The 12,131-nt window shown below is 44.1% G+C and overlaps 1 protein-coding gene across 5 annotated transcripts in view; it reads left to right on the forward strand.

Annotated features, from left to right (window-relative positions):
• The first annotated feature begins 639 nt into the window (after positions 1 to 639).
• The window catches only part of Trim16 (tripartite motif containing 16), a 61,962-nt gene continuing 50,470 nt past the window's right edge, over positions 640 to 12,131 (forward strand). For 2 of the 5 annotated variants that reach the window (XM_020173093.2, XM_074046797.1), the window contains exons 1-2: positions 640 to 778; positions 2,192 to 2,505. In XM_020173093.2, the coding sequence (XP_020028682.2) occupies positions 2,417 to 2,505 (89 nt within the window). In that variant the 5' untranslated portion in view covers positions 640 to 778; positions 2,192 to 2,416. Of the gene's footprint in view, positions 779 to 2,191; positions 2,506 to 11,268; positions 11,335 to 12,131 lie in introns of all 5 variants that reach the window. The other 3 variants (XM_074046798.1, XM_074046795.1, XM_074046796.1) reach the window with 3 other exon arrangements.

The following is a 12,131-nucleotide window of genomic DNA, read 5'->3' on the forward strand; positions in this document are numbered from 1 at the left end:
TGCAATCAATCAATCAATAAAGATTGCTCATAAAAAGGAAACCGCTGGGATAAACCAAGTTCGTTTCAAAACGTCTAAGGGCTGGCAGAGTGACTCAAGCGGTAAGAGCGCATGCCTAGCCAGCGTGAGGCACGAACTCAAACCCCAGAACTGAAAAATAAATAAATAAAAGCTTGCTTAGACATTATATTTCCTTTAAAAACTGCAATAACATATATTTGTCTTCTGCTCTAGAACTCTAAGTATGTAAGCTTGCCTATTGTAAATTTTACGGCAGTAAGATAAATATTTTGTTTAAAAACAAAATGTGCTCTGAACTACCGACTTGGGAACAGTGAGTGCAGAGCTAGCCTGCACTGGTGTGTGCATCCGCTAGGAAGCCTGGAAAGAAGCGCGGGAGAGCTGCAGCGCGGCCATCCTGCAGAGCACGAAACACAAACCAGCAACCGGGGTTTTGCTGCGTGACCTCTTGTCCATTCCCCCAATGCTTCCAGTGGCTCCAGGCCACCTGCTCATGGCGGACAACTTTAACCTGCCTTTTCAGGGCCGCGCAGAAACAATTTGGCCTAATGAAATCCGTGCACGTGCCCACTCCCACTCAAGTGGGCAGCCCGGCTGATTCGGACTACATTTCCCAGGTGTCTCCGCGTCCTTCCGTTTCCGGTACTTTTTAAAATTTTTTACACGCGGTAGGAACGCAGCGGTCTGTGTCCCTGCTTTTCCACCCTGCGGAATCTTTGTGATGTCTGGTGCTGGGAGAAGCAGGCGCTGTCCAGAGGTGTGTGTCCAGTAGGAGACTGTAAGACTTTGGGACCCAGTTGCCACGCAGTAGGTCTCCTTAGGCCCGTAATCCCTTTTGTGGGAATCGGGATGGCGTCCGTCTGGGCGTGGCCACCTCGTTCCGCCCCTCAGGCTCCTGGGGTGTGTTGTACGTGTTCAGTAGTTCAGGTATCTCGGCTTCATTTGCTCGGAACCCGCTAATGGTGTTTCCCATATTGTCCGTAATGCCAGCTGGAAGGTGAGGCCGGTAGGGCTCAAGGATCCCAGGGCTTGGGCCAGCTCGGAGATGAACACGCCTGCGCCGCGCCGGAGTGGCCGTGCACCTTGCGGTGTATTTAGCCTGGGCGGGGATGGATGGAAGAAGCGTTATTGCGGTGACGTGACCCAGTTGCTTATGTGTGAAATGACTTTTAGCATACCTACTTACAAGAGGTAGAGGTACAGGAGGACTGATGGGGGGTCCTACAGCTTCCCGGCTTCCATGCAGAATCACCAACGTGGAAAGCATGCTAAGGTGTCTCATAACAAGGAGTCTGACAAGGATTTATTTTAGTATAACAGGATCAAGTATGGAGAAGGTGGGGTGCAGAGAAAAGGAAACATTTCCTGTCCCCCGTGCAGGAAATGGGAGCAAAAACTCAAAATGGTGGTCCAGTATTTGAGGTCTTACACTTTCCTGGGATAGGGGAAAGCAACGTCTCCAGAAGTCTAGCAACCGTAACCATTAGATAATGGTTCTGAGTGCTCCAGATGGGTGCTGCTTATTGTGCAGTATGGAGATGTTATCTACGCAAAGCACAGGGACTGTAGAAGAGTTTTGGCACTCCCTTTGCCAGGCAAGCCCCTCCCTCTACCCATTCAAGCATCTTCAAAAGAGGAAGGCAGATGCAGGTAGCCCCTTTTAAGTTTCCCTGTGCCTGTAACAACATCTAGACTTAATAGACTTAACTATTTTGGGGGGAGGTGGAGGGGCCGCCTGGGTTTGAACTCAGGGCCAATCTGCCAGCCCCTGTAACATGTAAAAGGAGATGGGAGCGGGCTAACTGCTGGCTTTTCAGTTTTTTTACTTTCTTGTTTTAATGTCTTGAGTCTGTCTCTTTAAAAATTTATTAAAATAATATAATTTCCCTGTCTCATCTAGCCTCAGTGGTTTGTGAGGATTAAATGGAATCTTGATATGAAAGAGGCAACACAGCGCCAAGCGATAGTAGTTATTAATGGTAGACAACCATCTCCCCATTTGCACATAAAAAGAAATTGATATCCACAAAGGAAAAGTACCTTGTTGTGCATCAGCCTGCCATTGCACATAGTAGAAATTAGAATCCAGTCCCTGTGCTTGTGTATTTTTTTGGGCTTGGGTAACAGAGTCTTTATCATTTTCTTACCTTCTGTGTGTATGTCTCTGCAGGAATCTGGGGTAAATGAACTAAAGCCTGCCTGTGTTTGGGGCTTCCAAGACTGAGTGGCTGCTGAATTGACTTTATCCTTAACACAGAAGATACTGCTTTGGACTCCCTGTTTGCTTTATGAGTAGTGTCTCTGAGGAAGGAAAAGGAAATATAATGAAAAAGAGTTCAGAAAATTTCAGAGTCTCTTACCAGTGTTCTGAAAGAATGATGGCAAAGGAAGAGACATGAAAGACTTGGAAAGGGTTGCTGTACCCAAATGGTGGTACGAAGTGTATGATCATGGAGGATTGGACCCACAAATTCCAGAACAAAGGTAAGAGATATGAGAGCAGTTCTGCTTATAAGTTCAGCACATGCAGGGTATACATTGCACATATAACCTTTTCTTCACAACAACTGCAAAATTTGTGGGCAGTTCTGAGACCTTGGGCAAGTTACCACTTTTGTCTATTACTAAAAGTAATTTATGAAAAGCACCTGGTACATGGTGAGTATTTAAAAAATGGAAAGTTTTATTAATGCCATTCCCTTTGTACTTCTGAGAAAATAAGATATCCCACTTGCAAAACTTTCTATTATATCATCTCTCACCTGTGCATGATGAGCAAGGGGGCAAGTCAGATTCCTTGGAAAGAAAGAAGGAAATAGGCATGGAGAAGCTGATGATTTCTTTTGGCATTTTTGCACTTGGGGGGATGGGGTGGTAGGTGCTCTGATCTCTTGAACCATTATGAGTTCAGAGCTGAGGCCATCTCCCTGCTACCCAGTTCTGGCAGAAATAGGACCTGTACCTTGGCTCTCTTTAAGTTCCCTCTCAAAAAAAAAAAAAAAAAATGGTGCTTTCTTTTAAGAAAATACAAAGAGGTAGCATAAATTAGAAAGGACTTCCATAGTGTCTCTGACTTTTCCATAACATCCTGACCTCAGCCCCTCTGCTTTCTTGAGGTCCTGGAACTTACAAGTTCCTTTTGGCACCTATTCTTTATTGAGTGTCAATGACCAGTATAGGGAGGGGTAAAATCTTGGGGGGGGGTATAACAAATTATAGTGTGTTTTCTTAAAGCCCTTTTTTTTTTTTTTGCTGTACTGGATCTTGAACTCAGGGCCCTTTTTGTGATAGGTATTTTTGAGATAGGGTCTCATAAACTATTTGCCCTGGCTGCCTTTGAACTTCGATCTTCCTAATCTCTGCCTCCTGAGTAGGTAGGATTATAGTTGTGAGCCACCGGCTCCAGCTGCCCTTTTGTTAAATGAGGAAACTTGTCTGGAGTCATACGGAGCCGGGTGTTCTTGTGAGAAAGGACTGTTGGAGGCATGAATTTCTAAAAAATTGTGAAATACTGTATTGTTTATGATGACCGAAGGCTAGAAATTACCTACTTTTTTCTCAGACAGATCCACAACAGGCTTTAAGTATTTCTTTTGGGATATGAGGAGTGGGGGGGGGTGGTGGTGGGAGGAATTAAATAGTAAACTGTAAAATATTAGGAAAATGGAAAGCAGAATGAAGTGAATAGCATGTGACTCTACTGCCCAAAGATAGGCTCCAGAATGCTCAAAGATAATATGATCAGCAGTTTTCTCCCTGTAGTCAAAAAATCAAAACGAAGAAGTGTTGGCAATAATGGTGCTGATAGGTTTCGGTTCTTACTGCACCCTTAAGCTTCTGTTTTCCAGGGTCACGGTCCTGCCTCAAGTCTAGCTTGAATCCTCCTTCTGCCCCAACCTCCAATCAGCATGAACCATAAGATCCTAACCAATCAGATCATGCCGAGTCTCACTGAGGGGTATTTAAGCCCCTGCCCTTCCTGCTTCTCTCTCTTGGCTCTCTTGGCTCTCTCGCTCTCCCACCCAGCAATAAAGAATCTCTTGGCCAGATCACTCCTCTCCACGTGGTCACTTTTGGGGCCTACATTTCCAACATTTTGGTGCCATGACTCGGATGGGGGCTTCCCACTAATCCTGGTGGGACCACCATTCCAACTCACCCCACATCCACCCTGAGGAAGTGACTGGCCAAGACTCATTCTCCTGATCGTTCTGCTTGCATCCAACACTGGACATTCTTTGGTGAGTCCACATACCCTTATTGGGCTCCCTTTGTGGTCTCTCCCTTCGGTGTCTCCGGGGTTTTCAAACATTTCCCGTTTGGCTATCTCTGGGCGGCTCAGGCGATAGAGGGATTCCCTTCCTTGTCGGGCTTGGATCCATTTTGTTGTGGGTCTCAGAGACCCGTCGTCAAAAAGCCTGGGCCCAGGTGACCCATAGCCCTTGGCCCATCGGTGGCCTTGCAAACCACCTGAACTCAGTGATGACTGATTCTTGTACGCTTTGCATTCTCTTGGATATTTGTGCTGTGTGAGGACGTGCCACAGTACATAATATCCGGGTCCCTCATAATGGGTGCCTCTACATCTTCTCTGCCATCTGACTCCCCACTGAGATGCCTCCTCAATAATTTAGACACCTTGGGTTTGACCCCAGCTATAAAAACCAAAAAATTTGATCTGCTTTTGCACTGAAATCTGGCCCACTTATCCTTTAGACAACCAAAATCACTGGCCCCTTTTCAGGTCTTTAAATCCCAACCTTTTACAGGACATATAACTACAGTGAGCGATCAGGATGATGGGGAGAGATTCCATTATGTCCAAGCCTCTTCATACCTCCATCTAAATCCGGCTCCCTGCACCACTTGCAAGCCAAAACATGTACTTCTTGCCTTCGAACCCTCCCTCTGTACTTTCTGTTCCCCTGCGCAGATTCTGTCAGCCTGTAAACCAGTTTCTAAATCAGCCATCTCCCCGTCCCAGCCTGGGCTGCAGCAACAACCCCGGCGCCAACAGAGCAGCCAATTCCTCTCCCAAACCTCCTCCTTCCCCCTGTAAACAGACTTCTTGCACTGCTTATCATGCCTATCTCTTCTTATCTTCCTGAAAAACTTTCCCTGTCATGGAGTTAAGCAAGCCACTCCTTGCCAATTCTGGTCTCAAGGCGATTCCAGCTCTGGGAGAGCTCATGCTTTATTCGGTGACTGGAGAGTGGAGGTTTCATTTCCTGAAAGCCTGCCAGTACCAATCAATGGGAGCAACCTAGAGACACAGGTGATGGCTAATCCCTCAGGCGTGTGTCATGCCTCCAGGCTCTGCCTTCCCCTCCCTTACCTAAGATGTCAGCACACCTTTCTGCCTCCTCCATGGTCTCACCATGTGTCCTTTGTCTCTGTCTGCCTTCCCCTCCCTGGGCTTACTGGGACCCTGCCTCCCATGAAAAACCTGTAGCATGGTACCTTATGACTTAAGTTATTCCAACTAGTTTGCCAGGCCTCTCAGTCTAAAGTAACTTTAAGTCAGCTGCTTTATAAAAGCGCTTACAAAAACCTGCAGCTGCCACACTCATACTGTAACTCTGCCCCCACAAGGGGAGGAGGGAAAGCAAACAGGTGTGCCTGTGCACAGGATGCTGGCTTCTGGACACAGCAAAAACCCCTGCCATAGCTAAGAAAATCCATAGAGAGGACCCAGTACATCCTGGGCTGCCAGCCACACGTGATGATGGCTGCAGCCTGCTGCCACTTCCCCTAGAATAAACGTGCGCAGAGTACACAGGAAGGGGGGAGGGGCGACAGGCCGCAGGATCAGGCCTAGGCAGTCAGGGTCATTTGTTCCAGGTGTGTGTGGAGGGAGTGGCGCCTTGCACAAGTCCTGCTCCTAGCCCCACCTCACACCTGAGGGCATCAGACCCTTGTAAGTCAATTGTTAGTTCCAGGTTATAGTTCCAGAAATAACAAAATAGACATTACTGTGGTCTCTAAATTTCTCATTTAGAATTTTCTATACCTTTGGCCTCAGCATAAATTTTTCCCTCCAAATATTAACACTAGTTGTCCCGTATGGCACTGTAATTGGCCTGAAATGCCCTCTGAATGCCCTTCTCTAACTTTACAAATGATTTATTTCTTTGTTAAAAAAGTAGCCTTTATTAAAGAGGTTGTCTGCTGTTAGCTAAAAGACAGGATCTTAATGTTTTGTTCTTTCTAGATGGGACCTGCATCTTCCAGTCTTTGGCTGGTAGATGTTGGAAGCTTTGTACTGAGGCCTGGCCTCAGTATGCCTTGGGTGACCAAGAGAAGTGGCCTTCACAGAGTTCCTTAAATTACAATACCATACTCCAATTAGACCTTTTGTATAAAAGTAAAAGTAAACTGAGGTCCCCTATACAAATTTCTACCTTGTAAGCCATCCCAATACTCAGAACCTCTTAATGAGTGCTTCCCTCTCCAACAGGCAATGGTAGGAAGAGGGCAAATCGTGTGTCCCCTTCCAGTTATCAGATCTAAGGGAAATTTAAAAACATCTAAACAGCTGTACTGATGCCCAGACAAATACATTCAAGCCTTTATCTCTGTGATCCAAACCTTTCAACTGACATGGAAGGAAATTATGCTTCTACTAGACCAGACTCTTATCTCATTAGAGAAGCAATGGGTTCTGGCCCAGGCCACTCAGGTTGGAAATGATTATGTGGCTCAAGCAGTAGAGTGCAGCTTTACAAGCATCAAGTCCTGAGTTCAAGCCCAGTACAGCCAAAGTAAAAAATAATAATAATAATAATTGGGGCTGACGAAGTAGCTCAGTGGGAGAATGTCTGCCCAGCATGTGCAAAGCCCTGGGTTCAATTCCCCAGCGTTACTAAAATAAATAAATAAATAAATAAATAAATAAATAAATAAATAAATAAATAAATAATGGTAAAGAAGATAAGTGGCATTAATGTCACTTCAGCCATCTCATAGTAGAAAAACGTAGTTTAACCTAGACCAGATCCCTCATTCTTCAAGTGAGGAAACTGAGGCCCAGAACAGTTCAGAGACTTGCTCTCCAGAGTGTCAGGTGTCAGTGTAAAATAACAACTTTACAGCAACAACTTAAAAAGAAAAAAATCCTCTTACCTTTCTACAGCATCTTAAGGACGCTATCAGAAAGCATACCACGGTGGACTCAGAGTCACAGGTGAGAGAGGTTCTCCTCAAAGATAAATTTCTAACAGTCAGCCCCAGATATTTGTAAAAACTCAGACTGTGGCTGAAGGGAAAAGTCACTGAACCAAGTAATATAGCTAGCCATGTCTGTATTTATGGCTATGTCTGTATGTCCAGGACCTTACTCATAGGAGAGAAAAAGATAAGAGACACCATGGCCTCATTGCTGCTCTCAGAGAGGGCCTCACCCGACTGGGGCCTGTATTCTGAACTTGCTACCATGGTGGGCAGGAGGGGCATTTCTGCAGAGAATGCTTAAGGGGGGACAGCCCAGGAGACAGCCCCGCCCTCAACCGGGACCCTGCCCTCTGCAAGGGTAACCACTGGAGGTTTAAGTGCCCCTGTCACCAGATGGAAGATGAGGTGCCACCTTCTATGGATTGATGGGTCCAAGCCTCCTGTCCACACTCCACTTCTTGGCATCAATGTTGAAGAGCCATAATAGTAGAAAAACAAGAGGTCCTTTTCCTCCTAGACAGTGGAGTCCATTTCTCTGTTTTACCTTTTTCTCCTGGTCCCCGATCGTTTGGGGCAAATCTGGCCAGTCCCTAGAGCGCTAGTTTTCCTGGCCTCTGGCCTGCCCTTGGGAAGACCTCCTCTTCTGTCACTCTTTCCTCATAGTACCTAAAACTCCAGTGTCCGTGCTGGGACAGGATTTACTATCCCAATTAAAAGCTCAAATTCTCCTCCCCCCAGGCAGCTATCTTTGCTGCCCCCTCCTTCAGGAACAAATAGATTCCACAGTGTGGACTGATGAGATGAGTGTAGGGTGAATAAAACTCAAAAATCCCTCATAGTTTCCACACCTAAAACAATATCCCCTCAAGCCTGAGGAATGATGAGGCCTTATGCTTATCATAAATTCCTTAAAACAACAAGGGCTACTAATTAGTTGCTCCAGCCCCTATAATAAATTTAAAATTCTTATAAAAGTTAATTTTAAAATACAAGTTACAAAGTAAACTGGAAAGGATATAGATAGGTAATAAATGTATTTTTTGAGAAGTTAAAGGAAAAAGGAATGTTTTTTTGGATGAGAAGGGATTTTGTAAAGAAGGGGTTTGTCCTAAAGATTGTTTCAAATAGGAAAGATAAGGACAAACCATCGAAGGGTTTAGTATGTTGTATGCAGGTCTGAGTAAGTTTGAAAAGTGTATAATAAAGCTTTGGTGTGTGAAAGTTAAAGTTGAATATAATCTAAGAGTTGCCTAAAAGATTTTTAGGGTCATGTCAAACTAAAATCAAATCCTCTATGTCTATGAAGTAACAAGGTTATCTTAATATTGTTCTGCTCTGAGTAACATCTACAAAAAGCCATTACAGAGAAAGATTTTATCAAAGAAATTATTCGTGTTTTCTGCTGATCTTGTCAAGCTTTAAGTACTACTAAATCAGAGTTCATTTACATATTTGCTTATGTGTCTTAAATGACCACCTTGTAACAGTGTTATGTTATACTTTATCTAAATATGGTACAAACATTTAAAAGGTTAAAAGTGTCAATTTATATAAAATAATGAGCTAAAGCTCTCTTTTATCCAAGAATGTTACATTTAAATCCTGAAGCCCCTGCCTCCCACAGGTCACCTACCTAGGTGTGGCCTTAAAGGGACAGACTCACTCCCTGAGTCATAAATGCATCAACCCAATCTTCCATTTCCCAACCCCCATACTATAAGACAGCTTACAGCTTTCCTGGCAGTTACAGGATTTTGCAGAATTTAGATCCTTAGGTATGTAGTCCCTGAACAAGACACCTTTTTATGCTCCTCCTAATATTCCTGTTTGGGTCTTAGATAATGTATGGCCACCCATTTCTCTCTCTGTAGTTGGAGGACTCTTGAAATTGTCTAGGGAAGAACATTTCACAGTGGTTCTCCTGGCCAGTGCCCATCCTGATGCCTGTGTTCTTGCTCTCCTATTCTTAAGCTTCCTCCCTTGTGTCACACTACATGTCAGCTACTGCTAATCAAAAGTTTAACCAGCTGTACCTCCAGGGATACCAGCCTCTCCAAAACACGAGGATAGTTGGCTGATACCCACCACGTGGAGGTCGGAGGATTGGCTCGAGACTCTTTATGACCTGTGGCTACAAGGGACCTTCATCAACTTCAGGGAGGAGGAAATTTTCACCTTTGGAGCCTGGGTGTACGCCATCATGAGGCTCACCACCCCAACATTGTTTGCCAACTAACCCTGCCTTCCCCTATGCCACCCCTTGTCAGCTCAAAGAAGCCAGCGCCAACACAATGCCCCCCTTCCTTAATAAACAAAAAAGGGAGGAATGTTGGCAATAATGGCACCGATAGGTTTCGGTTCTTACTGCACCCTTAAGCTTCTGTTTTCCAGGGTCACGGTCCTGCCTCAAGTCTAGCTTGAATCCTCCTTCTGCCCCAACCTCCAATCAGCATGAACCATAAGATCCTAACCAATCAGATCATGCTGAGTCTCACTGAGGGGTATTTAAGCACCTGCCCTTTCTGCTTCTCTCTCTTGGCTCTCTTGGCTCTCTCCCTCTCCCACCCGGCAATAAAGAATCTCTTGGCCAGATCACTCTTCTCCATGTGGTCACTTTTGGGGCCTACATTTCTAACAAGAAGTAAATCATAAACAGAAAGTTCCTTAAAGGGCATGGAATCAGACAAAGGGAATTAGGTGAGTTGTTCATTAGTGTTCATTAGTTCACAAACTTGGGCCTACTTTCTGCCAGGCACACTGTGGTAAGTGCTTAAGATGCAGGGTTGAATGAGATGAAACACTGTAATTTTGTGGATCATGTGTGGTGCAACAGATGGTATCTTCGCCCTTTTCTGCCACAGACTGATGCAGGTTTTTTTATTTATTGTTTTGGCAGTATTGGGGTTTAAACTCAGGGCCTCACCCTCAAGTGCTCTACCACTTGACCCATGCCTCCAGCCTTTTTTGCTTTATTTGTTGTGGAGATGGGTCTTATGTTTATGCCCCAGCCAGCCTGAACCATACTCCTGTTCACGCTTCCCTGGTAGCTGTAATAACAGGCACCCCACACAGGCTAGCTTTTACTGGGTGAGGTGGGATCTCAAGAACTTTTTGCTTGAGCTAGCCTTGAACCTTGATCCTTGATCCTCCCTATTTGTGCCTCCCAAGTAGTTGGGATTATAGATAGGAGCCATGTAACCAGCCAAACTGAGTAACTTATAGTGGTTCTGGAGACTGGGAGAGGCCAAGGTCACGGCACTGGCTCAGCATCTCCAGAGGGTCTTTAGTTGCATAATTACATGGCAGAAGGTAGCAGGGCAAGCAAGCATGTGAGATAGAGAGGACCTTGGGGCTTAGTTTGCCCCAATCAGGAGCTCACTCCTGTGGTAACTAGTTGTTGCAGTAACAATTTAATCACCACTTACAGATCCCACCTATATAGTACCATCATGATAATTAAATCTCAGCATGAGTTTTGGAGGGAACATTCAAACCATAGATTTGCCTTGAGCCAGTATTACTCAGGATGTGATGGTTGGAGACCTCTCTGAACTTGACACTGTTGTCCTGTGCTTCTGGGCTCTTTTTTCTTGTTCTATAATGTTAGGTACTTTATTCATTTTTAAAGTAGTTGAGGCTAGTGAGCTTACAATTTTTTTAATTGACAGTAATTGTATGTGTTTATGCAGTCCAGCATGGCATTTCAATAGAGGTATGCAATGTGTAATGATCAGATCAAGGTGATTGGCTTGTCTGTCACCTTAGGCCAGAATTTCTTTCCAGCCCTAATTTTACTGTTTGTATCTTTCTTTGTTGTTAAATCCCTGGACACCTAATTCTCACAGCGTTGTCTCATGCGGATCCTAAACTCAGTTGATGGTCATTTCATTTCCTGACTTAGGTTTACATTCGTTCTACTCTCTGAAATTATGTTTTGAAGCCTCATTACTGGATGTCTGTGAAGTCTTTGAAACTACATGACTGTCAAGAGGCACATTTTGTTATAAGTATGTCTAATGAAACATGTCTGAGATATATAAAGATAAACTAGATTCCTTTATAAATCTTTGTTTTCAGCTGTGCCATCTCAGGACCCTGCCATTTCCCAAAAAAGGTATCTTGTTACCAGACAACAAGTCCCAGGTGAGTTAGGGATTTTCCTTTCTTCCTGAAATCTCATTTTTATTCCTCGAGCAAATTTCTTTCTCTTAGCCTGAAGCTTGTCAGTACCTTTAGAAGCCATAGTTTGGAAAAACAATTAAATGGGTGAGGCAGACTGCTAACAATATAGTGTTTGGGTGGCCCCCTCAGTTGTGTGGAAGTAACAGTGATGGCCAGAAGACCTGACAGCCTCTCCCATCAGTTGGCAGTCTACAGAGAGGTGGGGAAGATGAAGTTTCTTTGGCAAATAATTGGGGAGGATAACTAATACAATATAGTTGGCTCAAAGCAAAACAGAACAGGACAAAAATTTTTAAAAAAAAGATTTATGAACGGATAATAGTTTCTGATATCTCAAATACTTAAATTATTTAGAATTACTTTATTGTAAATTTTGAATACATAGGATTCTTTGTTTATAAGTTTTATCGTGTTGGTGTTCTTTTTTCTTTTTTTCTTTTTTTTTTTGCAGTACTGGGATTTGAACTCAGGACCTACAACCTGAGCCAGTCTACCACCTCTTTTTTTTGTGATGGGTTTTTTTGATCAGTTTACCCCAGCTGGCTTTGACCTGAGCTCCTGATCTCTGCCTCCTGAATTACCTAGGATTACAGGAGTGAGCCACTAGTGCCCGGTCTGGTAATGATTTTCTTATAGTTGAGTTCTAGATATAAAGTTGCTATCAAATTACTCTAAAATTTTTTTCAAAAAGATACACATATTTTAAGATTCCTTAGTGTAATCTCACTTTTGACACAGTGAACCTACTTTGGATCCAT

The sequence above is a fragment of the Castor canadensis genome, chromosome 11, assembly GCF_047511655.1.
Source record: "Castor canadensis chromosome 11, mCasCan1.hap1v2, whole genome shotgun sequence".
In the NCBI taxonomy this organism is placed as follows: Eukaryota; Metazoa; Chordata; class Mammalia; order Rodentia; family Castoridae; genus Castor; species Castor canadensis.